Here is a 26,046-nt window from a genome sequence, read left to right as displayed (position 1 = left end):
GGCAGTCCTGTGATCTTAGTGCTTCTCTGTGCAGTGCTGGACCCTCTGTGACATATGAGAGCAGCCTTGCTGGTCGCTCTAATGTACTCTGGGCTGCTGCAACCACAGAGTACCAAAAAACAGCCAAAGGCCAGGGTGGCATTAAGTTGGCCACATCCCTTTTCTCTGTCCTCTCTTCCTTTTCTCTTCTGTGCTAGGGATGGGAAATGACACAAGTCCTATGCTGACTATGTCATTGGCAGATCAATCTGACAATGGGCTAATCCTCCTCAGCCAGTTAAACCATCATTTTGGCCAGATTATGCCAGTGGTGTGGTGCAAAGAAACTGCACCAGGCTGAAAATTCTGGCCCTAGATGTAGCATATTCAGACTTCAAAGGTAGAGGCAAAAGTTTTGTAATTAGTACAAATACATTTTAAACTGAGGCAACAGGAGGTTAAGTGATTTGTCTGATGTTACATAGGAAGCTTGTACCAGGACTGAGAACATAACTCTGATCTTATGCCCAGGCCCAGTGTCCTGCAGGTACTTGGTAGCAGAGAGGAGAACAGAATTCTGATCTCTCAATCCTTGAGCCCAGAAAGTTTGTATTAGGGCTGGGAAGAGAACCTTGCTCTGCCACGGGGTGCACCACTCACTGCTTCTTTGGCACCTCCTCTTGATCATTCTGGGGATTGTATGCCATCACACCGTCTCTGCAGCTCCTCTCTCATCCCAGGAATTGCAACATCCTCTTCGTGGCTCAGCCCTCTGGCTAGGTCACTCAGCATTTCTCCTCTTTCGGGGTACAGTCCTTCAAATCCTCTCTCACTCCCATAGTGACTCAGGCAGTCTCCCCGTTCATTGCTCTGCCAGTGCCACTTCCCCAGTGGCAGGAGGGGAACCTGGGCCCATCTACTATCCTGGGATTCCTGTCCAGGGACCTTCAACCCAGCAGTTCAGGGCTTTCCTCTCCCAGCCCTCACTGCTCCTTCCCTGGACTGCTTCCTAGAACTCCTGATTCCCCTCCTTCCCCTGGGTATACCAGGTCCACACCCTCTTCCCTCTTCCCAGGGAGTGACTGCCCTTTCCCAACAGCAACCCTTGTCTGTTTCCAACTTCCTGGCTTTAGAGGCCCCATCTATTCCTGCACAGCTGAACCTACCCTGCTCCCTGGTTCCCCTCCAGGTGCAGCCTGTGGAGTTAATAGGGCTACCTGGCCACCTTAGCCCCTTCCAGTTCTGTGTGAGGTGGACACCACATCTTGTTCCTATGTTACCACTGACATAGGGTCAGAGAGAAAACATTTTGCAGAACCATAGCTATTAATGTTTAAATATTCAAATATTTGTGTTTTTCCTCCAAGTATAACCTGAAATGAAAATTTTCTGATATTCAAATTTTTAAAAATACAATAATCTAATAATCTGATAAATATGTTAATAAATGTTTATAACCTTAGCTCTTAAGTCCATTTTTTTTTGTCCCTCAGACTATCTCATGACAAAGCTGACTGAGGCCAGAGTAGATGTGAAATTTAAATTCTTCTCTGTAGAGGTTCTTGAACAGCAGATGATTTTGCCTTACTTGGTGAGACTACTGACCAACAGCAGCAAATGCTGGAAGAGCACTGAAAAATGGTAGAATATATAGGACTTCAGATCAATGCTGATGAAGTCAAAGTGACGCATGTGTCCTACAAAAGGGAACGAATGACCTGATGCTGCTGCATGTAGATGACAATGACACTGAATGGGTGAGTAGTTCTATCTATCTGGGTGGTTGATTGACAGTAGGATGTTCTATAGCTGAAGAAGTTGCACGTCAGATGAGTCTTGCAAAAATGGCATTTCAGCTTCTTCAATAGCCCCTGTTTGGGTGGCATGATGTCCGTGTGATAACTATGATGAGAGTGTTAAACAGAGCAGAAATATGGCTGTTAAAAACAGCGGAGGAAGGGAAACTAAACAGTTTTTCAGTGTCAAAAGTTATGGCTTATTCTTAACACCTGTTACAAATGAGGAGATATTTAGATCTCAAATTTCATTGCACGGCAACCCCCTTCTGACCACAAAAATTACTATACGACCCCAGGACGGGAACAAAGCCTGAGCCCGCCCAGGCAGAGGAGCCAAATCCAAAGCCCAAGGTTTTCAGCCCCAGGTGGGGCGGTGGGGATCGGGGGGGGGGGGGGGGGGGGGAGGCTTCGGCCCCGGTCAGTGGGGCTCAGGCTTTGGCCCCGGGCAGTGGAATTCAGGCTTCAGCCCCAGGCCCCAGAAAGTCTAACACCAGCCCTGGTGACCCACAGTTTGAGAACCACTGACAGGTGATCTCGGCAAGTTGCAGTTGTACACCAGTTGAGACCAGGATGACTGCAATGGTGGTGTCATGTCCAACATACACAAGAAGGGTATTGCTTTACAGAAGGTTTATAGAGCTGAGTTAGAAGGAAGAAGAGCATGAGTCTGACCATGAGGTTGGAAGATGAAATTTTCTGTGATTTAAGAAGCCTAAATCCTCCCATACTGACTCTTGTGAGAGAAAGAAGACTTGCAAGGGACTGCTCAAGATGGAAGTCCATTCGATACACCACTATGGTTACATCATAGCCATGTGAATCTGTTCCTGATGCTGCTTGTTTAAGCTCAGTGTCAACGCAGTTTTCCTACAGGCACAAGAGCTCAGATCAGAGGTGGACAAACTTTTTGGCTTGAGGGCCGCATCGGGGAATAGAAATTGTATGGCGGGCCATGAATGCTCACCACAAATTTGGGGTTGGGGTGCGGGAGGGGGTGAGGGCTCTGGTTTGGGGTGTGGGCTTTGGGATGGGGCTGGGGATGAGGAGTTTTGGGTGTAAGAAGGTGCTGGGCTGGCACTGAGGGGTTCGGAGTGGGATCAGGGCTGGGGCAGGGGTGCAGGTTCCAGCTGGAGGTGCGGGTACATAATGCTTGCTAGTACTCCTTTCTCCCATATCTATAGCATTAATGATCTCCGAATTTCTCTCAAAACTTCAACAAAAGAAAATGTTCTTCTCTCAACTTAATACAATCCCATTAAATGAAACTGACAGAAGGAAGCTGAATTCTTTTTATTTATATTCATGACAGAAAGATAGCAAATAGAAGATGTCAACCTGGAAAAGTTCATGCATCAATGTTTGCACTACAGTATAGTCAGAGCAGTTTGTTTAATGCTGTGTATATACAGGAAGCCATGTTAAAATTAACAACAGCGTAGTATATGGTGATTTTATCTTCAGAGATGAAACATAGCTGTGAATATACCACGTGTGATAAGCCTATTGCTTCTCTTGTTACTTCTGGCTTTGGTGTTGCAACATTTTTATACCAGCATTTAGAATATCCTCAACTGAGAGGTGTGGGTTTCATTTGTCTTAGAGTGAAGAGATTTGGGCTTACAAAAGGAAGAAGCTTCTTGAAATTCCTTGGCCACAAAATAGTAGCAAATGGCATCCATGCAGCAGTTAGAATTTGCTATACATGCAGCCACATTAATAAAGATTCTAATTTTCTGGATTGCAAGGCAGTTAACTCCATTTTTTTCCATCACAAACCTAGCAAGCATCCCAATTTGGACAGGTGAAAAGCATAGTATAAATACAATCATATTTGCAGAAACAATATAGATAGCTTTCTCTATTAGCTTATTTTCGTGTGGATTTGTGATCATCCTTTTTTTAAGACTCCTGATGATGTGCATGGAACAAAAGCTCAGTATTATTAGTGGAATTAAAAAAAAGAAGATCAAGAAAAATAGAACACTGGTTGATGGTTTTGTGGAAACCTTTTGAAAACACAAAGTTTCCTCTCTCCTGTGTTCTATGTTCAGACCAATTATCGTTGATACCCAAAGAAGCCCACAGATAAGAGCTGCCTTCCATGGTGACCTTAAACTCTTTGCCTTCAGAGGATACTTTATGGCAATGTATCGATCGACTGAGATGACAGTGATAATGTAGATGCTCATGGACATATTTATTAAATATATAGACTGTATAGTTAAGCACAGCGTGTCACGATGCCAGTCGTTCCAGAAGAAATAAATTTGGAAAGGCAAGCTGCAGACTACAGAACAGTCTGCAATGACCAAGTTGATCATGTACACTCTGGTTTCTGTCCATTTTTTCAGTTTGCAGCAGAACACCCACAAGGCAAGGACATTAAATGTGGCTCCAAAAGGAAAAATTGTGGCATAAATAATGACTTGAATGAGTCGAACATTGTAACTCAGACTGTTGTTGCAGTTTGTTGAGTTTGTCATTACGATGCACCTCTGCTACAGAACGAGGTTTCAAAGACCTGAAATATAACAACACATGATTCTTTTCATTAAAAACAAAAGCTCATCTCCTATTTGACCCACTGCACCCCCTCTGCCAACTAGCCTGATAAACATTCCCTACAAGTTTTCCCCTCCCAATAAGACAGCAATGGCATCCCTCCATTTCCCTGGTCTCTCAACAGCCCCATGACTCTGAATCAGAGTGCATAAAAATCAATGATTAAAAAAGTTGGATTATTCTTAAAAATATTTTTAAGTTTAAATTGTATGTTTTCTTTTTTAAAATAAACCTATTTAAAATTAAATGTAAAATTATGGGAATTTATGCTAAGGCCTACATTTAGTATAATTTTATACTATACTATAGTAAATTTAAATTAAATTAAAAAATGATTCAAGTAGCACACGTTTGCTGCTGAAGTTTTAAAGAAAATGAAAGCATGAATTGGTGGATTAAGCCCCTGGACCATGGTATGCTGAAATGCTAAATCAGCTTTTGACAGTAATAGCCTCTTCTGCAGGTGCCGAGAGAATAATTTTCTTCATTTTAGTTTATTCAACTAGTTCAGTTCATTGCCTAGTTCATTCAAAGTTGAGAAAGTGATTGGGAGTTGAAAAAAGCAGGAAAGCTTGTTTTCCTCCTCTAATCTATGAATAAAAATGAGGCATGAGAGGATGAGATCTACTAATTTTGAAACCTTGAAGGATGTGGTGACCAGAAACAATCCATTCAAAATTCACTGACTGCAGATAATTCTTCCTTTGTTTAATAAATCAGTGAGTTTTAAATGCAAAACATGTTTGGGCAAACAATTTTTTTCTTATATCTCCAGCACACTTAACGTAGTTTTATGTAACTAGTAAAAATACATTTTAAATGCTGTTTTTGTTCAATTTTAATTGATTTCCAATTTGCTCCCAAATGTAGCTTGACACAAATCACAAATAAAAAGTTGATCATCTAGTCAATAAGAAATGAATCATTCACCATTTTAAAACATAAAAAATGTAATAATAAAACTCAGAATTATGCTAAACTATATCATTGCTTAAATAAATGTGTATAAATATAGTGTTTTCGCCTGTTTAGCAAAGCAAAGTACCAAATTATATTAACAATGAGAATCAAGCTTTCTTTAGGAGAGTAATGAAGTACAAATGCAAAACAAGATTAAAAATTTATTATTTAAATCAAGGTTTTCTGTTTGCTGACTTAAATCATGTTTAAAATCAGTGAGCTAAATCACTGATTTTAATCAAGCCATCCTGCTCCTAATACCTTGGATACTGGCAGAACTCTATTCTGAATTTTGCATATGGTCCCTCTCTTTCATTGAAATTTTGCTTTTGTGCTTTTCTGGAGGAGGTCCCCTAATGCTTACCTTATCATGCAAAGCAAGTGTTTTTAGAGCTATTTGTCTGATAACATCATGATGTTTACTGTAGATCTGCAGTCACATAATGCTGTAGAACCTCACTGATTTGCATTAAATAATACTAGACCCATTGCAAATTAACAAGTAATGAATGTTGAGGGGAGGAAGTCAGTACATGTGATATGGTTCCCCCTAATTCCCCAAATGGTGACTTTACTCTTAAAGCAGAGCATCTGAGGTGTGTGGTGTCTCTCCTCCTCCCCCCCCGCTGGAGTCATTGCAGAGAAGAGGAAGGCATCCGAAGAAGTGGGTTCTAGCCCACGAAAGCTTATGCTCTAATAAATTTGTTAGTCTCTAAGGTGCCACAAGTACTCCTGTTCTTTTTGCGGATACAGACTAACACGGCTGTTACTCTGAAAGCAATGAGAGTTGTTTACACTGCAAAGAAAAACACACTGTGCAAAGTTCTAGCACCTGGGCTCCAGCCTGGGCCTGGAAGTCTACATAGCACTGAAACAGTCCAAGCCCTGTGAGCCCGAGTTGGCTGGCATGGACAGCTGCAGATTTTTCTTTGCTGTGTAGACATACTCTGAGTGGCTTCAGAATACACCATTTAGTGCAAATATGACAGGCCTTAACCCTGCTAATTTCCTCTTTAACAAGTGGTTATTAGTGAAGCCAACACTTTCTGTGGGTCTCTGGGGCTGGGCTAAATGCTGATGGTCTGGAGGGGTCTAATAGGCATAACTGCTATGCTGATATTGGAGAGTAAGATGTCCAAGAGAAGGCAGATTTATCTGTACTAGATGCTACCACCACCACCCTCCTGGGTGGTAGCTTGCCCCAGAGACTGGCTAGGGCAACGGGCAATGCCGAGTAGCCCAGACATGAACAGTTGGAAGTGGGACAGCAGCTGTCAGATATTTTTGAGTAGGACCAGGCCATGTCTTAGGGGACAGCAGTTTCCCATTGCTCTGGGGTTACTCCCATTTAGTATACTGGGCACTGGAAACCTGCAAGTGGGCCTGGTGTGACTGGGAGCTCTGGCTGCTTAGAGAGGGACACAGCTCCATCCCTCCACCATTGCCCCAGAGGCCAATGTCCTGCAGCTGGTGAGGCAGATGGTCAGGGTGGAACACCTATTGTTCTCCTACAACCCCTAGGGATGCAGCAGGCTCCAAAGAAAGGAGCCTGTCGAAGAGGCACAATAGGGCCCTTGCCCATAACTAGGGCTTCTAGGTGCTTTGATAAATAGACTGTGACTTTAAGTGGAATTTGGACCAGCTGGAGAAAGGGAAGTGTGTTTGAGGCAGAAGGGATAATAGTTATTACTACACAGAAGACATCCTGTTTCTCATCAGAGTATTTAGGATTTTACTGATTCTCATGACACCATGATGACAAGGGGACTAAAATAAACATGCCACCGCAGGGTTAACATAGCCAAATTGCACATAAAACCAGTCTCACTACATGTAGATGCTACGCTAGCTGAAAGTTTCTCTGCTGTGGGGCAGCACAAGAGGGCTGGAATGGGGGTCAGGGATTTGGTTGTGAAGGTGGATGTGACAGAGGGAAAGAGCAAACCTGCCACATAAAGTGAGTGTGAGGGGATCTATGAGGAGAAGAGCCAGGGAGGGGAAAGGGAGCAGACAGTGGCAAGTGGGAGGGGAGAGAAGAAAGAAAAAGAGAAGACAAAAGCATAGAAAATATGATTGAGAAATGGGCACCAATTTTTCACCTTCTGGTGGCCCCCTCCTCTTCCATACCTCCCTGACCTCCACTAATAGAGCCCTGACCCACGAGACAAACATTCTGTTTTTCACACCTGGTCACCCTGTAAATAAACACATTTCATTTGTAAATAGAAAGACCGTCTCAAATGACCATCACCATTTCAAGAGCTGCTTGAGTTTGAGTTGCTGCAAAAGTCTGATCATTTGAGATGGTCTTTATATTTCACCCAGGGTTTGGAGTATGATTTGTCAAAAGAGAAATCCTGGTCAAAGCAGGAGACAATCTTATACCTGACTAAAGCTCAGGGAGGTTAGACACTATATACCAGGTTCAGCTGGGAGCAGTTTATGGAGCATTTACAGATGACCATGAGTGCATAAATGTAAAAGGCACAGGGATTTGACGATCTAAGTGACAGCACAGCAGGTTTGAGTGATGTTCAAAGAGCTATGCTGCACACTTTTGACAAAATTATTATTCATAGCCCCAAATCCTCTCTCTTCCAGATGAAGTTATTTTCAGAATAAAATAGCAATTTGACCTGAAACAAGCTGGTTTAACACTGGCAGAATTATAGTTGAGTGAATCATTCTTAATGAATAATTTCATCAACAAATGTCACTTCCTAATTTTGTTCATAAAATGTCCACCAGCAGCCTGACGTGTTCTCCAGCTGTATTCATTATTCAATATTATCTGACACATGATTCATTAATTCTTTTTACTCTCTTGGTTGCTATTAAAAAAAATGAAATTCCAAATTTGAAGTATGTTGCAGTGTTGTGATTGGTCACATACTATTGCTTTGCATAAGTGTAAATCTTGCAGTCAGGTTATGGTCTGCATGCTCAGAAAGTGAATGTAAAATTTATACTTCATGAATATCTCCGTGTTTTAATTTCTACTAGTAAAACTGCATTGCTGGAATAGTCCAGGTAAGCAAACATAAAAGGAGAGCAAACATGGCTGAAGCCTATTCAACTAAAAATGCTATTGAGAGAAACCTGGTGGAAAATGGTTTTCCTTTGAGATTTTGAATTTTTTTTACCATTTTGTTTCAATTTTGACCTTTTAAAAATTGTTTAACCTTTTTTCTTATGTATAAATTAACTAAAATTTTGAAATGTAAAGTAATGTGAAATAAACAAAATGAAATTTTCCATTTCAAAACACATTTTGTCAGAAAATCCCCAACCAGCTGTACTATTGAATACTGACAGTAAATTGTGTGTGATATTCTCCCAGTCATCACATCTGGAAGACACTTGAGACTAAAAGCACATAGAATAGAATTACAGGAAGAAACAAAGTACATTAAGTCAAAACTCCCAAGATGTCTGACCAGTGCAATATAATTCAAAGAGTTAGTTGATTGCTGCCTATTAATTACACTGATTACACAAACCTCTCAAAAACAAATTGTACCTACTCTCCTTTATATCTCATTCCTGACATTAATGAGAAGCAAGGAAATAAACTGCAGTGCAAAAATGCAATCTCTGGTGAAAACGAAGTAAAAATAATCATGAAAGAATGAAAGTTACCTGTTGGCTTAACTTCCACAAAACAATTATCAATTCACTCCACAATAAAAGCTTCAACACAACAATTAATAGACTCAGACTTTGTTCCAGCTGACATCATCTGGTATTCAGAGCACCGAAAAAGATCTCTTAGTTGCTCAAGGGCTCTGTCCTCTCTGGAGTAAGAGAGCCCCACTGCTTGCTCAGTATTTCTAAGAGCTTTACCTCTTCCTCAAGAATACCACCTCTGTATTTGAATTTGAATCTTCCTGTTCATCTTTGTAGAGGGGCCCCTGCTGATGGCATAGCAGTAATTCCTCTTATGATTCAACTTGACTTATTGGACAAGGAAGCAGTGGGTGGATGGAGTTTTCAAAAGCACCTCAGTGACTTAGAAAAGCTTTTTAGAAAAAACCATATGGTTTAAAACAATATGGGAAGTTGTGGATAGAGAAGAATTAACATATTTACACATTTTGGAATGTATGAGAAATAATAGACAGAAAAATAGACAGAGGACAGACAGATATTTAGATATTTGGTTACGTTTTATTCAATACTCAAAGTACAGTAAAAACATTTTTATCCGGCAAGTTGAGGGAATGGGGGGTGCCAGTAAGTGAAAAATTCCGGTTAACTAAGAGGGAGGGAGTTTGGGTGTGGGAGGGGGTGCAGGGCTGGGCGTTGGGGCGCAGGAAGGGGCATGAGGCACAGGCTCTGGGAGGGAGTTTGGGTGCAGGATGGTGGGGTAGAGGCACAGGAGGGGTTTTGGGGTTCCGGATCTAGGGGGCTCTCACCTCGGGTGGCTCCCTGCAAGTGGCGACCTTGCTGTGTCCCTGCTGCTCCCAGTCCGAGGTGCTGCAAGCGGCTCTGCACGCTGCACCCGCCTCTCCCCGAGTGCTGGCTCCGCAGCTTCCATTGCCCAGGAACTGCGGCCAATGGGAACTGCTGGGGGGGGGGGGGCGCCTGCGGGTGGAACCAGCGTGTAGAGCCGCCTGCTACACCTCTGCTGCCTAGAAGCAGCAGGAACAGGTCGCCACTTGCAGGGAGCCACCCGAGGTGAGCGGCCCCTGGACCCAGCACCCCGAAACCTGTCCCGCACTCCAACCCCCTGCCCCGAGCCCTCTCCTGCACCCAAACTCCCTCCCAGAGTCCATGCCCCACCCCCCCTCCCACGTCCCAACCGCCAGTGCTGCACCCCTTCCCACACTCCGAACCTGTCGTGGCCATTCCTCCACCTAGGAACAGCAGGGACATGTCGCCACTTCTGGGGTGCCACACGGAGCCAGATAGGGAACCTGCCTGCCCTGCACCAATCAGCCTATAAACCAGACTTTCTATGAAGATTAGAAATGCCGGTTTATAGAGCTTTCCTGTCGGTACAAGGCTCGATGATACAGCTTTTACTGTACATTCGCCTGCAAAACAAACAAATACAGCACACCTGTTCGTTTTTATTATTATTAACATTTGATAGACATAACTGGTGTGTTAAATATGTGCATACAAAGATTGACTCAATTTAATAAAATCACTAGAAACAACCTGGGTGTTACCACATTACAGAGTGAGCATCATTACATCTTTGTTAAATAGGAAGATCTGCAGACCATCTGCAGACCATAATCTCTCTTTAAACAAAAACTAACTGTTGTAATGCTTGCTTTGTTTCTGATATTTACGTGGCAAGGATTTGTAAACTTGTTAAAACTTCCTCAAGAAAGAAAGAAAGAAAAATGCTTTTCAATTGGATTTATGCTGCTGATTCACTTATGGACATTTGAAAATCCTACCCTGTATCTAGCATCAATTAAACAAAGTCTTGAAATGCATTGATTTTTTTTTAAAAGCAGACTCAGTGCTGGATCCATAAAGGGCTGTCGGCATCTTAATTGCCGCCTTAGGTGCTACTGAGATCCTCAAACTCCTGCTCAGCTGAGACCTAACCCTGGAAGCCTAAATTCCTTTGGCACCTGAGTTGCTATTAGTAAACTCTCCTAGGCACCAAGGTTTCCAACGGTGGGCTTGCACCAAACTGCCTAAACCTTGATGACACCGAGCTACTTGGTGCCATAGCTCATGCCTAAGCCTCAGTGGGATTCTTCAACTAGTCGTTTCTCCACCTATCTCACCTGCAGGATCTGAACACGTCTAACCTGCACAAACAGCAGCCAGGGAAGACCAGAGCAGGAATTTTTGGAGTGGGACAGCATATGTGTTCCTCAGAAAACACAATATCCAGGTGTTAGGGCACCTAACTTCAGATGTGGGAGGTTCAAATCACCACTCTGCCTACCTTACACCAGGGATTTGAATGCTGGTCTCTCATGTGCAAGCCCTCGCCACTGGGCTGTAGGATAGTCTGGGGTTGGTCTCTCAGTCTGTCCTTTGGAAGCTGTTTCACTTTGTAGGAATGATGAAATATTCATTGAGGCAAAGAGATTGACCCTACAGCCTGCTGGTATAGTACTCACCTGGGATACAGGAGACCCTAGTTTAAGCCCCTTCTCCAAGTCAGGCTAAACAAAGATTTCAAAAATAGGTCTCCCACATCCCAGGTCCTACCAGTTAACTTGGCTCGTGAATTCCACTGGATGGCAGATCACCTATAAAGTTTGGCAGTTTGAATTTCTCAGGGTACTGGAAGATTGGGCTCTTCAGCTGGAAGATGCATTGATAAACCATTTCCTGGAGCAGGAGGAAAGCCACAGGGAACAGGAGCATTCTGTAATGGAGAGGCTCATTGAACTGGTGGCCAAATGAGTTCAGGGTCTACCTGCTGCTGAGGCCACTGAACCTGTCCATGAAATGCCACCTCCCACCTCTAGCTGCTGCCCAGAGTGCTACTGAGTTAAAAGAGCCTCTTTCAAAGACTCCCCCACACACACTGCCAGAGTGACTGGGAGGAGAACAGGGATCTCGGGACCTCACCCTTCACCGGCATCCAAAATCCCTTGCAGGAGGACTCCCCTGAGCATCCAAGGAGGGGACCGATGAGTCTGAGAGTCCTGGAGCCCCCCAAGTTCCCACCCTCCCAAACCCCTTGCAGAAGACATACCCAGCTTTCCCCAAGAGTGATTTTCCCCCCATCACATGCCCTGTCAGGAGGAGGGCAAGGAGACAGGTGCAGAGACAGCAATATTTGGCCTGTGTTCCCAGTTGCATTCCCTTCAGTTTTTAAAGGTTTTTGGTTGACTTTTCTTAAAAAAATATTTAAATTTCATGCTTAATCTAGTACTTTTAATAAAAGTTACACGTTCCTTGACGCGTTTGTGGTTCTCCTTCCTAAATATGATGAACTAAAGATGTTTTCATGTTTGGGATTGGGCCCCACCATTCTCAGCCAATGAAATTGAATGGTGTGTAACTGTCTGGGAGGGATGGAGAAAGTGCAGCAAACATTACATGCTTACAGAAGGCACTACTAGTTTTCAATGCAGCCGAAGTCTGCAGTGCAGTGCAGAAAAGGGGCAGATGAAAATCTTTATGGCTTAGTTAACATGCAGAAAATCAAAACCCAATTACAATAATAATTCAGGAAGTGACAACATCTGTCACCATGCTGTGTATAAATGGCTTCTCCTTCTCCCCGCAAATCTTAACTAGTTTCAACTATTGTAGGGTTTAGTGCTGTATAACAGCTGCTAAATGCAGTTAGCACCATTGACAATGAACAAGTAAAAAAAGAATGGCTACATACCCTTCTCTCGCTGCCCACCCCCCAGAAAATTTGAGTCACCGAGAGAAACTGAATGCTCCCAGTAACAGGTTTGTAAGCAGGTGTAAATAGTGAAGACAAAAATATTGAACAATGGCCACATTACAGCTCGGCTGCCACCACACAAACCCAGTGGAAGTTGTCCTGAGCCCACCTGAGATGGATGCACTTTTCTGTACCCTCACAAACGTAAAGGAACATGTAGCAGGCGATGATTATATGAAAGGTGTTTGCCACATTGTGCAGGCAGCACCAGTGAGGTTTTGGTCTAACAAATGTACACTTCATGCCCATTCTATAGCTACAGAGCTTGAAACTGAATTACTCTCCCCCAGAGTCACTGATGTCAGTGTCAGGTTGCATACGCGAAGTTAGGAGCAGGTATGCGGGTCCCCCAAAATTACACTTAGGACAGACAAACCATATGGAGCAATATTATTTCTGGGGTCAGTCCTAGGACCAATCCTATTCAACTTATTCATAAATGATCTGGAGAAAGGGGTAAACAGTGAGGTGGCAAAGTTTGCAGATGATACTAAACTGCTCAAGATAGTTAAGACCAGAGCAGATTGTGAAGAACTTCAAAAAGATCTCACAAAACTAAGTGATTGAGCAACAAAATGGCAAATGAAATTTAATGTGGATAAATGTAAAGTAATGATCATTGGAAAAAATAACCCCAACTATACATACAATATGATGGGGGCTAATTTAGCTACAACTAATCAGGAAAGAGATCTTGGAGTCATTGTGGATAGTTCTCTGAAGACGTCCATGCAGTATGCGGCGGCAGTCAAAAAAGCAAACGGGATGTTAGGAATCATTAAAAAAGGGATAGAGAATAAGACAGAGAATATCTTATTGCTCTTATTTAAATCCATGGTACGCCCACATCTTGAATACTGTATACAGATGTGGTCTCCTCATCTCAAAAAAGATATTCTGGCATTAGAAAAGGTTCAGAGAAGGGCATCTAAAATGATTAGGGGTTTGGAACTGGTCCCATATGAGGAGAGTTTAAAGAGGCTAGGACTTTTCAGCTTGGAAAAGAGGAGACTAAGGGGGGATATGATAGAGGTATATAAAATCATGAGTGGTGTGGAGAAAGTGAATAAGGAAAAGTTATTTACTTGTTCCTATAATATAAGAACTAGGGGCCACCAAATGAAATTAATGGGCAGCAGGTTTAAAACAAATAAAAGGAAGTTCTTCTTCACACAGTACACAGACAACCTGTGGAACTCCTTGCCTGAGGAGGTTGTGAAGGCTAGGACTATAACAGGGTTTAAAAGAGAACTAGATAAATTAATGGAAGTTAAGTCCAATTAAGGGCTATTAGCCAGGATGGGTAAGGAATGGTGTCCCTAGCCTCTGTTTGTCAGAGGGTGGAGATGGATGGCAGGAGAGAGATCACTTGATCATTACTTGTTAGGTTCACTCCCTCTGGGACACCTGGCTTTGGTCACTGTCGGTAGACAGGATAATGGGCTGGATGGACCTTTGGTCTGACCCAGTATGGCCATTCTTATGTTATGTTCTTATGTTCTGGGGAATAAAGTCCCTTCTTTCTCCTTCAAGTATAACCCTGATCTCTTAAGCATCCTGACATCATGAACTTTTCCAGTGTTTCCCAGGTTTGTAATCATGAATCTGCCTTGAAGGTCCACTAAGCCTTGCAGAACGAGTGAAAAGTAACCTTTTTTGGTTCACATACTCACTTGTCTCTTGTGGTGGGCAAAGTATTAGGATACGGGTGCCATGCATGGCCCCTTCAGAGCGTGGAAACCCCATCCGCCGAAATCTAGCTATTATTTTTGGAACTTTTTTTTATGGCAGCCCCCCTGGATAAATGACAGTGTCAACTGCCTCACCAACATGCACAATCATGCCCCTGATAGTGGACTTTATAACCTTAAAGTGATTTGCAGCAGGCCTATAGTGGTCTGGTGTAGTCAGCTTCCACAAGGCAATAGCAACTCACTTCTGAACCAGTACGGCTTCCCTGAATCAAGTGTTCTGGTGCTGGAGGTTTGCTGCAGGCTCCTCACATAGCTCCATGAAGGCCTGTTTTCTCACTTCTGAAGCCACAGCTGGTCAGCCTAGGCTTCCAAACCAATGTGTTCCCATCCCACCATGCTGGTGCTCCTGCACTAGAAACGACAGTCCACCCAAGGGCAGATCTTAATCCCATTGTTCCATGTCTTCCACCCACTTTGGAAGGGAATAATAGCGAGGGGACGATCTGATCAGGAACTGCCATTGGCAAATGTGTGATGTGGGAGAGGGGAGATGATACCAACACCACACAGCAAAGCAGTCCCTGGAGCATCTCCTTGTTTGCACAGAACTCTGGGATACCGCCCCTGCTGTAGTGCTAACCTCATGTAACAACAGCGACGGTGTGGACATGGGTGTAGGCATGTACACAGCATTATACTAGTCTCCAGCACAGCATAATGTGAACACTTGGAGCGGGTGTTGGGAGCATGCACGAGCCTGTGCAGAGTCCAGCACTTGAGTCCGTGCACCAGTGTAGACCGCCTCATCCTTGCAAGAAGTGGCTTAGGGGCTGGAGTCCTGTAGAATGGTTCCCATTCATGGATCTATAGCTGAGATAAGTGCCTCCCTACTGTCAGGACTTAGGCACCTATAGCTGGGAGAGGGGTGGGGTTTAGCACAGGGCGTCTCTATTGGCTCTGTTAGCATCCCCCATTAGCTAGCTTAGGTAGCTCCCTGCTACTGTGCTGGCATCTGTGAATCTCAATCTAAGGCGCCTATCTCTCCCTTCAGGCATGCAGGGGTGTAATCAGGAAGGCCAAATCATAATTGGAGTTGCAACTAGCAAGGGATGTTAAGAGTAACAAGAAGGATTTCTTGTTAGCAACAAGAAGAAGGTCAGGGAAAGTGTGGCCTCTTACTGAATGGAGGAGGCAACCTAGTGACAGAGGATGTGGAAAAAGCTAATGTACTCAATGCTTTTTTTGCCCTTGTCTTCACGAACAAGGTCAGCTCCCAGACTGCTGCACTGGGCAGCACATTATGGGGAGGTGGTGACTAGCCCTCTGCGGAGAAAGAAGTGATTCGGGACTATTTAGAAAAGCTGGACAAGCACAAGTCCATGGGGCCGGATGCACTGCATCCAAGGGTGCTAAAGGAGTTGGCTGATGTGACTGCAGAGCCATTGGCCATTATCTTTGAAAACTCATGGCAATCAGGGGAGGTCCCGGATGACTGGAAATAGGCTAATGTAGTGCCCATCTTTAAAAAAGGGAAGAAGGAGGATCTGGGGAACTACAGGCCAGTCGGCCTCACCTCAGTCCCTGGAAAAATCATGGAGCAGGTCCTCAAGGAATCAATTTGGAAGCACTTCAAGGAGAGGAAAGTGATTACGAACAGTCAGCATGGATTCACCAAGGGCAAGTCATGCCTGACTAACCTAACTGCCTTCTATGATGAGATAACTGGCTTTGTGGATGAGGGGAAAGCAGTGGATGTGTTATTCCTTGACTTTAGCAAAGCTTTTGATATGGTCTCCCACAGTATTCTTGCCAGCAAGTTAAAGAAGCATGGGCTCGATGAATGAACTATAAGGTGGATAGAAAGCTGGCTAGATCATTAGGCTCAACGGGTAGTGATCAATGGCTCCATGTCTTGTTGGCAGCCGGTATCAAGCGGAGTGCCCCAAGGGTCGGTCCTGGGGCCGGTTTTGTTCAATATATTCATTAATGATCTGGAGGATGGTGTGGATTGCACCCTCAGCAAGTTTGCAGATGACACTAAACTGGGAGGAGTGGTAGATACGCTGGAGGATAGGGATAGGATACAGAGGGACCTGGACAAATTAGAGGATTGGGCTAAAAGAAATCTGATGAGGTTCAACAAGGACAAGTGCAGAGTCCTGCACTTAGGACAGAAGAATCCCATGCACTGCTACAGATCAGGGACTGAGTGGTTAGGCAGCAGTTCTGCAGAAAAGAACCTAGGGGTTACAGTGGATGAGAAGCTGGATATGAGTCAATGGTGTGCCCTTGTTGCCAAGAAGGCTAACGGCATTTTGGGCTGTATAAATAGGAGCATTGCCAGCAGATCAAGGGACGTGATCATTCCTCTCTATTCGGCATTGGTGAGGCCTCATCTGGAGAACTATGTCCAATTTTGGGCCCCACACTACAAGAAGGATGTGGAAAAATTGGAAAGAGTCCAGTGGAGGGCTGGAGCACATGACTTATGAGGAGAGGCTGATGGAACTGGGATTATTTAGTCTGCAGAAGAGAAGAATGAGGGGGGATTTGATAGCTGCTTTCAACTACCTGAAGAGGGGTTCCAAAGAGGATGGATCTAGACTGTTCTCAGTGGTGGCAGATGACAGAACAAGGAGTAATGGTCTCAAGTTGCAGTGGGGGAGGTTTAGGTTGGATATTAGGAAAAAACTTTTTCAGTAGGAGGGTGGTGAAGCACTGGAATGGGTTACCTAGGGAGGTGGTAGAATCTCCTTCCTTAGAGGTTTTTAAGATCAGGCTTGACAAAGCGCTGGCTGGGATGATTTAGTTGGGGATTGGTCCTGCTTTGAGCAGGGGGTGGGACTAGATGACCTCCTGAGGTCCCTTCCAATCCTGATATTCTATGATTCTATAATTCAGTCATTATATATGGAAGCTAGGCACCTATTTCAGGCTTTGAGAGTCGCAGTGTGTTCCTGTGATTTTCTAGGCACCTACAAGTAAGATGTTGCAATGCTCAGGGTCCCTGCCAAAAGTTCTAGCGCTTCAGATCTAGCATCCCTTGAAATCAATGAAAAGAATGGCACTGACTTCAATGGGAGTTGGACAAGAGCAGCTGGATACTGTTTGTCAGTCATGTAGTTGATTAATAATGTATTATTTATTAAATAAATTTTACAATTCACTTGCTTTGCATTTTCACCTAACTCTATAGCCAGTCAGATAACACTCATCAGTTCACATTCCTTGTCTAATGTGCTATTTGGCGAATAATAATATCTTGTATTCTATCAGCTCATGTAAAGAACGTGAGCAAATTAGGCAGTGATATATATTTGAAGTACAAATATCAGACTTCATGAAGAACTGATTAAGTTTAAAATTAGATCTTCAGAACTGATCTTATGCCTATGCACGTGGCAACAGAAAGGAAACGAGTGCTAAAATCTCTCCAGCTGATAACGTGCTCTCAGGGAACTGAAAATTTGAGATTAAAACAAGATAATATTTCTCACGATAGATGTCTGAGGGCACATTCTCTGCTATGCCAATTTCTGCTGGGTGTGGGCGTGGAGCAAGGGAGCTGATTGTGGGTCCTTGATCCAGGGCCAGTTCTACACTAGTCTTGCTGCCCCTATAGATTAGAGCAGCCTAGGGCACCACTTTTGATAATAGAGATGCCCCCAGCCTGCTCTGATCTATTCCCACCTGCTACAACCCTTTGTCAGGTGGAGACTGCCAGACACGGTGTGCTCCAGTTCCGCCCCCTCCATTTTGTTCTGCACCCCCAACACATCCTAAAAGAGGAGAGCTGCAGGTGGGTAGTATCAGAACCGTAAGATGGCTGTACACATGTTGGGTAGTCACCCATGCTGGGGAAATCACAAGTCCTTGCCAATTTCTGGCATCTTTGGGGTGCTGTAACAGAGCAAAGGGCACAGGGTAAGCCAGAGAATCATTGATTTTGATCCAATACATTTCTCACATTAAATTCTCTCCACCAAAGAATTAAATGAAAATTACAGAAAGAGCAGTTGGGCCATATAAATACAGCAAAGACAGCTGTGGAAAGAGATGTGTTAGGGAAGGGTTAAGTCACTGCTTCAGGGTCACTGAAATATGCCAAGGAGTCCTATTTTCAAAGCTGGCCAGCTAAATCCTACACGTAGTTCCCCCAGCTTCACACCCAAATCCATGCTCAATGGTGCAGTTATCTGTTTTGAGTCCCCCAACAAAGCATGCAAATGCTCAGAGTGGCTTGGAGCCTGGTCAGCTGAAAGGCCACATCCTTCCTGGTGTCCTGCCATAATTGTAGTGAGCAGAGGTCTGGAACTGGATCCTCACTGGTTCTAATGGGAAGAAGCTGCTGCAAGGCATCTGGCAACACCTGAACCCACTTCAAATGGTTGAAAAATACAGGAGCAGGACTGTGCAAAATAAATCAACAAAAATGGGGAGGAAATGTCTTCCAAATTTTCTGTGGAAAATTTCAACTTTTTATCAAAAAAACAAAAACAAAAAATGTGATGTTTGGCAGAAACATTTTTCATTTTGGGTTTTTTTTTTTTTTTTTGACAAAAAGTCAAAAATTTCCACAAAAAGCAGACAGCTTGCACAAAACAATGTTTGATTGAAAACTCAATTTTCTGGCTAAAAGTGGTTTTGCCAGAACATTTGCAGCCAGCCTGACTCACTTCCCTCATAGGTCCACCAGAGCTGCAAAGGGAATGGCTTCAGAAGGTAATGGTTCTGATACCTCTCCTGTTTGCCCTGAACTGGTGCAGTGTGCATGGGCCAGTACCCAACAGGCAAGACTGTGCTTGTGCAAAGCCTAAAATGCAATAAAAAACTTTTTGGGTAGTTTCTGTATTGCCTTTAAATTATTTCATGTAAATTTAAGAAAGCACATTAGCTCAGGTAAACGGTATATTAAAGCGCTTGAGCCTACATGACTTACTATGCATTGAAAAACTGGTGGAAATGACCTTTGAAAGAATTTGTTTACAGTTTGTGGGCAGAAAGAAGTACGTATCAAGTAAGTACTAAGATCATTATCAAGCACCAGTTCTCTTTCTTTCCCGTCAGCAACCACAAAGCCTCAAACCTAGAGGCTATTTTAATGCATTTTTACTGGGGCTGGTGTCACTTTTTCCCTTCTCCTTATTGCAGTGACGTGGCTAAGAGGTCTGTCTGGTAACTCTGAAACAGGGCCGGCTCTAACTTTTTTGCCACCCCAAGCAGCAAAAAAAAGCGCTGCCCCGCCGTAACACTCCCCCCCGCACCGAGTGCCACACCGCTGAAACCCCCCCGCCGAGCGCCGCTGAACAACCGCCGCCCCCCCGCCGAACACCCCCCCGCCGCGCTGCTGAACACCCCCCTGCGCAGAGTGCCGCCAAACACCCCCTGCCGAGTGCCGCGCCGCCGAACAGCCCCCGCCCCCCGCCGCACTGCTGACCACCCCCCGTGCCGCGCTGCTGAACCCCCCCCGCGCAGAGCGCCGCCGAACACCCCTCGCCGAGCGCCACGTTGCCGAACACCCCAACCCCCCCCACCGCACTGCCAAACACCCCCGTCCCCCCTCTAAGTGCCGCACCGCCGAACACCCCCCCCGAGTGCCGCATTGCCGGAACCCCCCCACACCAAGTGCTGCGCTGCGTTGCCCCCCGCCACTCCAAGATTGGCTGCCCCTTACCAGGTGCCGCCCCAAGCACGTGCTTGGTTGCCTGGTGCCTGGAGCCGGCCCTGCCCTGAAAGATCAGACTTGGGGTGGCAGACAGCGTGGGGTACTATCTGGATATTTCAGAACTACATTGTGGTTTTGCCACTACCCCCTCATATGTGTTCATGCAACTTTTCTATGGAAACAGTTAGAGTGGAAGAAGGAAGAATGACGCACCTGTCATGCTGGTACATGCTGCTGGCTGTGGGTGGTGTGACAGACCCAGACCAGTGGGGACAGGAGTCTGGTCCTATTGGGATCCAGGATGTGGGCGGGCAAAGCCCGCCCACTTCTAAAGGATCCCCCCCAGCCTAAGGGGGGGTCCACAGGGCCTGGAGACCAAAAAATTACGGGGGACAACTAAAAGAACAGGGACAGGAGTGAGGTCAAAGGATCAAAAGAAGGGAACCAGATGGGGACACCGAGCAGAGAACCCCGGATAGCACCCACTGCTCCTCGAAGGTGTCAAGGGAGTCAGTAGACGCCGCCCAGAGGAAGTCTGCCCAGATACGTGAATGAACGGAGGACCGGAAATAGGCCCCACAGTCACAGGAGACTCCATCGGCCAACCTCCTCACTCTGGTTTTATAAATGGCCAGTTTTGCTAGGGCCAGGAGGAGGTTGACCAGGAGGTCCTGTGACTTTGTGGGGCGATGGATAGGGAGTGCATAAATAAAAAGATGAGGGGAAAAGTGCAACCAAAATCGTAACAAAATATCCCTGAGGAGCCGGAATAGGGGCTGCAGCCTGGTGCACTCTAGGTAAACATGCGCCAGGGTTTCCCTCACGCCACTGAAGGGGCAGGTGTCTGGGATGGGGTAAACCGCGCCAAGTGCACGCCCTGCTCACGGCTCCGTGAAGGAGCCGCCAACTGATGTCCCCGGTGGGCTTCGGGATCAGAGTAGAATAAAGGCTGGCCCACCGGGGCTTCTCACCCTCCAGAGGTGGCAGGAGGTCCCGCCACTTCGAATTGGGGCGGGACGCGAGGGTGAGGACATGAAGAACATGGAGCATGAGCGTGTATAGATGTTTCCTTGGCGTGGTCCGGCACAGAACCGGCTGCAGATCGTGCAGCCGGCTCATGGCGAAGGGCCGGGGTGGGGGCCGATTGGGTCTATGGGGCAGGGGCCCAATGAAAAGGTCTGGAGGGCTCGGAGTGAAGGGTGGGCGGGGTGTGCCCTCTCGTAGGACCCGGTTGAGATAGTCCCGAGCAGCGGGCGGCAAAGTGGCCCTCATCTCCTGAAGCACGCGCCAGGGAGTACGAGGTCTGGAGAGCCCCAGGCGTTGAGCGAGCGTCAGGGGATCCAGCCAGTCTCCCCGGTCGTAGTCCAGGAGGTCTCTGACTTTGGTGACTTCTGCCAGGACCAACCTCTGGCGCACCATGGGGGACTCCGCCACCTGCACACAGAGCAGGGGGTTGTGTAGCAAGGGCTCCGCGAGGAGATCTGCCCCCACGGTGGCCGCCACGGACCTGGTCACTGAGAACAGTTTCCAGGTCCGGAAGAGGTCTTGATAGAAGACCGGCAGCCTGGAGAGGTCTCGCGGAAGACCTCTTGGATGGAGACAAAAGAGCTGCCGGTCATATCGGAGCCCTCGGAAGCGGCGCAGGAAGGCGTGCGCCAATACGCTCCACGCCGGACTACCTGCACCATAAAGAAGCCTCTGCAGGGCCTGGAGGTGGAAGACGTGGATCTGAGTGTGCAAACACTTCAGGCCCTGCCCTCCCTCCTCCAGGGGTAAATGGAGAACCCCTGCAGAGACCCAGTGCAGTCCTGGCCAAAAGAACTCCAGAATCAACGTCCGGAGGTTGGCCAGGAAACCCGGGCCGGGACCAGGGTGTTGAGCCGGTACCAGAGCATGGACAGGACCAGTTGATTGAGCACCAGTGCTCTCCCTTGAAGGGAGACACACCAGAGCAGTCCTGTCCATTTCCGGAGCCGCTCCGACACCCTGCCCTCTAAACCTAGCCAGTTCTCCGGCGGAGACGGATGCGTGGCAGAAAGGTAAACGCTGAGATAGAGCAGCGGACCCGCGCTCCACTGGACGGCCTGAAGCGCAGGTGGGAGGGAGCTCGCCTGCCACCCGTCCCCTACCACCAGGCCAGAGCTCTTGACCCAGTTGACCCGGGCAGAGGAGGCTGCCGAATAGATGGTCTGGCAAGCCTCCACCCACACCAAGTCGTCTGGGTCTTGGACCACGAGGAGCACGTCGTCGGCATACGCCGACAGGACCAGCCGCAGCTCCGGCTCCCACAGCACCAACCCCGTCAACCTCCTATGGAGGAGACAGAGGAAGGGCTCGATCGCCAGAGCATACAGCTGGCCTGAGAGGGGGCACCCTTGACTTACTCCTCGCCCGAAGCTGACCGGTTCGGTCAGGGTCCAGTTGAGCCTGACCAAACACTCTGCGGAGGCGTACAGCACCTGGAGAAAACCCACAAACTGGGGCCCGAAGCCAAACGCTCGCAGCATGCCCAGGAGATACCCGTGGTCCACCCTGTCGAACGCCTTCTCCTGATCCAGGGACAGGAGGGCGAACAACAGACCATCCCTACACCCGAGTTCCAAGAGGTCCCGGACCAGATACAAGTTGTCGAAGATGGTGCGGCCCGGGACGGTGTAGGTCTGGTCTGGGTGGATCACGTCCGCCAGCACAGACCCTAGCCGCAGCGAGATGGCCTTCGCTACGACTTTATAGTCCGTGCGGAGGAGCGAGATGGGACGCCAATTCCGTAAATCGGGGAGGTCCCCCTTCTTCGGCAATAAGGCGAGCACAGCTCGCCTGCACGAAAGAGGGAGGACCCCGCCCTGCAAGGACTCAGCCCAGATGGTGACAAGGTCCAGGCCAAGGACGTCCCAAAACACGCAGTAGAACTCCACGGTCAGCCTGTCCATGCCCGGAGATTTATTGGTGGGCATGCGGCTGAGGGCTTCCGAGAACTCGGCCAGAGTGAGAGGCAGCTCTAGCTGGTCTCGGTCGCCCACGCTGACCGTCGGGAGTTCATCCCAGAGCATTCTGCAAGCGTTAGGATCAGTCGGATCCGGGGAGAAAAGGTGTGCATAGAAGGCCCTGGCCCTCCCGCACATCTCCGCCAGATCTGTGAGGGGGGTACCTGCTAGAAGGCATGCTTCTTGACCCCCCTCTTTTTCTCCAGGGCGTAGAAGAAGCGGGAGCCGCGATCCATCTCCCGAAGGAGGCGGATGCGGAATCGAACAAAGGCACCTCGGGCCCGATGGTCCTCGAGGGTCTGAAGCTCCTCCCGCTTCTCCCGGCATGCTCTGCAGAGGGATGGATCACCGGGGTTGGCGGCCAGATGCCTCTCTAGTTCTAAGACCTCCCGTTCCAACTGCCCTATCGCCGCATCCCTCCGTCGGCTGGCGCCCTGGGTGTAGTCACGGCAGAAGAGCTGGGCGCGCACCTTCCCCAGGTCCCACCACCGCTGTGCCGAGGGAAAGGCACGCCGCTGCCCTCGCCAGGCCAGCCAGAACTCCCGGAAGGATGCCACGAAGCCCACATCCTCCAACAAGCTATTATTAAAGTGCCAATAGGCCGGCCCCGGCCTCTCCGTGCAGAGAGAGGCTGTCACGGAGGCCAAATGATGATCTGAAAAAGGGGCCGGCCGGATGCTGGAGGAGTGGGCCCAGGAAAGATGGAAGCGTGACAAATAGATGCGGTCCAACCGGGAGTGGCATGACCGATGGACCTCCACCCGGACAAAAGTGAACGTCGAAATGTCATCCGGGTGGTGGTCGTGCCAGATGTCCACCAGGGAGTGATGTTCAACGATCTCCCGGAGGACGTCCGCGGCGGCCGGGTGCTGCTCGGTCCCCGAGCGGTCCCATTCCTCGAGGGTGGCGTTAAAGTCCCCGCCCAGGACCAGGCACTCGCGAGGATCTAAGGTGCCGAGGAAGGCAGACGCCTGCTGATAAAAATGCAACCTCTCCGGGCCCGATGTCAGGGCATAAACTTTGACGAGATTTACCACAAGCGCCTTCATACGGACCCGGAGGTGCAGCAGGCGGCCCGGCACAGCCTCGGCGACCCCCAGCACCTCGGGCCGTAGGTCGGGGGAGAACAGGGTCGCCACCCCAGCCGTACGAACTGTGAGGTGGCTAAAGTATACCCTGTCCCCCCACTCCAGCCGCCAACTAGCTTCAGCGGCTGGATCCGTATGGGTCTCCTGCAGGAAAATCACAGAGTACCCGCCCTCCCGAAGGAAGGAGAGCACCTGGCTCCTGCAGAGACCCATCCTACAGCCCCGGGTGTTCAATGTTGCGAAGATGATCGGTGCCATGAGGAGGGCTGGGGGGGATCCTCGCTAGCAGAGACGCCCACGGCCTCCATCGGGCCGCGCAACAATCCGTGACCTACCCCGTAGGTGATTAAGGAGTCACGGAAGAGGCGGACCTGTTGGTAGGCTGCGGCGGCCTGCCTCCCAGTCCTCTTACCCTCCCCCATGAGGGCCCTCGCGGCCCGGAGGATCTGATGGAAATCCCCCCATCGCTGGAGTGCAAGCTGTACCTTGTTGCGGGAGCCACGGACGTCCTCAAGGAAGTCCCGTAGCTCCTCTCTCAGCGTATGGGGGGGGTAGGGTTACCGATCTATGGCTATCCCCAGCGGGGCCCCTGTCACAGCCCCATGGCCCACTGAGCCGGGCAAGCAGGGGGCAGACCCTCGACGTGGCGTCCGATGGGCTGGCGCCACGTGGCCCGCCTCAGACCCTGGCTCAATGGGGGGCGGCGGAGGGAAAATAGCCCCTGGTGGGTCAGGACAGGGAAAAACAAAGGCCGCTCCTTGGGGGTCGTCCTCTGGGATATGGAAGGAGACAGCCCCAGGGGCGGCAATAGCATCACAGGAAGTGGATGGGATAGAGACGGGGTCGGTGTCAGGGGCAGGATCGGAGTCAGGAATAGGGACAGGGGAAGGGGCGATAGTGGGATCGGGGGCCACAGCAGCCAGGCCACTGGGTGGGGGGGTGGCACCCCACAAATGGGCTCAGGGATTTATGGGGAGGGAGGTGGGCCCTCTGTGATGCCAGGCTCGTGCTCCAAGGCAGATGGTAAGGCCACAGCATCCATAGGTGGAGAATCAACGACGGGGCCCCCACCCAGGAAGGAGGTCGGCTGCCCCTCAGCCACGAGGGAGTCCCCTGGCGACTCGGGTCCTGGCTGCATGGCACTGGCCATCGCCTCAAGAGGCTCGGCGGCCGCTAGCAGGGTGCCATCTGCGGCTGGGTTGGTGGAAGAGTCCAGGGGCTCCTCGGAGGCGGGAGCGGAAGCAGTGGGTAAGAGGACAGAACATGGGGAAAGCGGGGTTGAGGCGAGGTCGCTCAGATCGAGGCCCGCTGGCAGAGGGTCGTCCTCCCCCTGGGTAACCGGGGTCAGACCCAGGGCCTCGATCTCCTCATAAATGGAAGGGAGATCACCTTCCACCACCCCAGGGCTCTCCCCGCCTGCACCCGAAGCGACGCTCGCCTTGGTGCTTGCAGGGGCTTCAGATTGTAAGGGGGTGAGAGGGGCTCCATCAGGGGCTTCCACAGGAAGGGACTTCGGAGGAGGGGCAGTGCTATCCTCCGATGCTGCCACGTCTTCCCCAGCCGGCAATGGTGGACAAAACCCACCTGGGGGCAAAGCGGAAGGCTCAGCATCGGTGCCCCCCTTCCTGGTCTTTCGGGGGGCTACCGCATCAGATGGAAGGAGCGGACCTCGAGCCTTCCGCTTGCCCTGCTTCCCCTGTACTAAGGACCAGCCCTCCATGGCATCATCCGGGGGCTGGCTAACAGGAGTCGGGTCAGGGAGCAAGAGCGAAGGCTTAGGGGCTCGGGGAGGCAATGGTGGGGCAGCATACAGGAGGGAGGATTCTCCCTCGGGCATGCCCTCTTCTATGCCCGGTGATATCCCTACCTCACCCTCCTCCACATGCCCCGCCAGATCGCAGGCGGCAGAGGCGGGGTCCTCCCGCTCGTCTAGG

At 48.4% G+C, this 26,046-nt stretch overlaps 1 protein-coding gene across 4 annotated transcripts in view; it reads right to left on the bottom strand.

The window, feature by feature from the left end:
- Positions 1–3,083: 3,083 nt before the first annotated feature.
- LOC128843474 (G-protein coupled receptor 35-like) overlaps positions 3,084–26,046 on the bottom strand; it is a 132,694-nt gene continuing 109,731 nt past the window's right edge. For 3 of the 4 annotated variants that reach the window (XM_054040338.1, XM_054040339.1, XM_054040340.1), the window contains exon 2: positions 3,084–4,299. In XM_054040338.1, the coding sequence (XP_053896313.1) occupies positions 3,335–4,261 (927 nt within the window). In that variant the 5' untranslated portion in view covers positions 4,262–4,299 and the 3' untranslated portion in view covers positions 3,084–3,334. Of the gene's footprint in view, positions 4,300–8,939; positions 9,179–26,046 lie in introns of those variants that run through there. The other variant, XM_054040337.1, reaches the window with a different exon arrangement.

This window comes from Malaclemys terrapin, chromosome 9 (genome assembly GCF_027887155.1).
Source record: "Malaclemys terrapin pileata isolate rMalTer1 chromosome 9, rMalTer1.hap1, whole genome shotgun sequence".
Taxonomy (NCBI): Eukaryota; Metazoa; Chordata; order Testudines; family Emydidae; genus Malaclemys; species Malaclemys terrapin.
The sequence above is the reverse complement of the archived record's forward strand: the minus strand, read 5'-3'. Positions and strand labels throughout refer to the sequence as shown.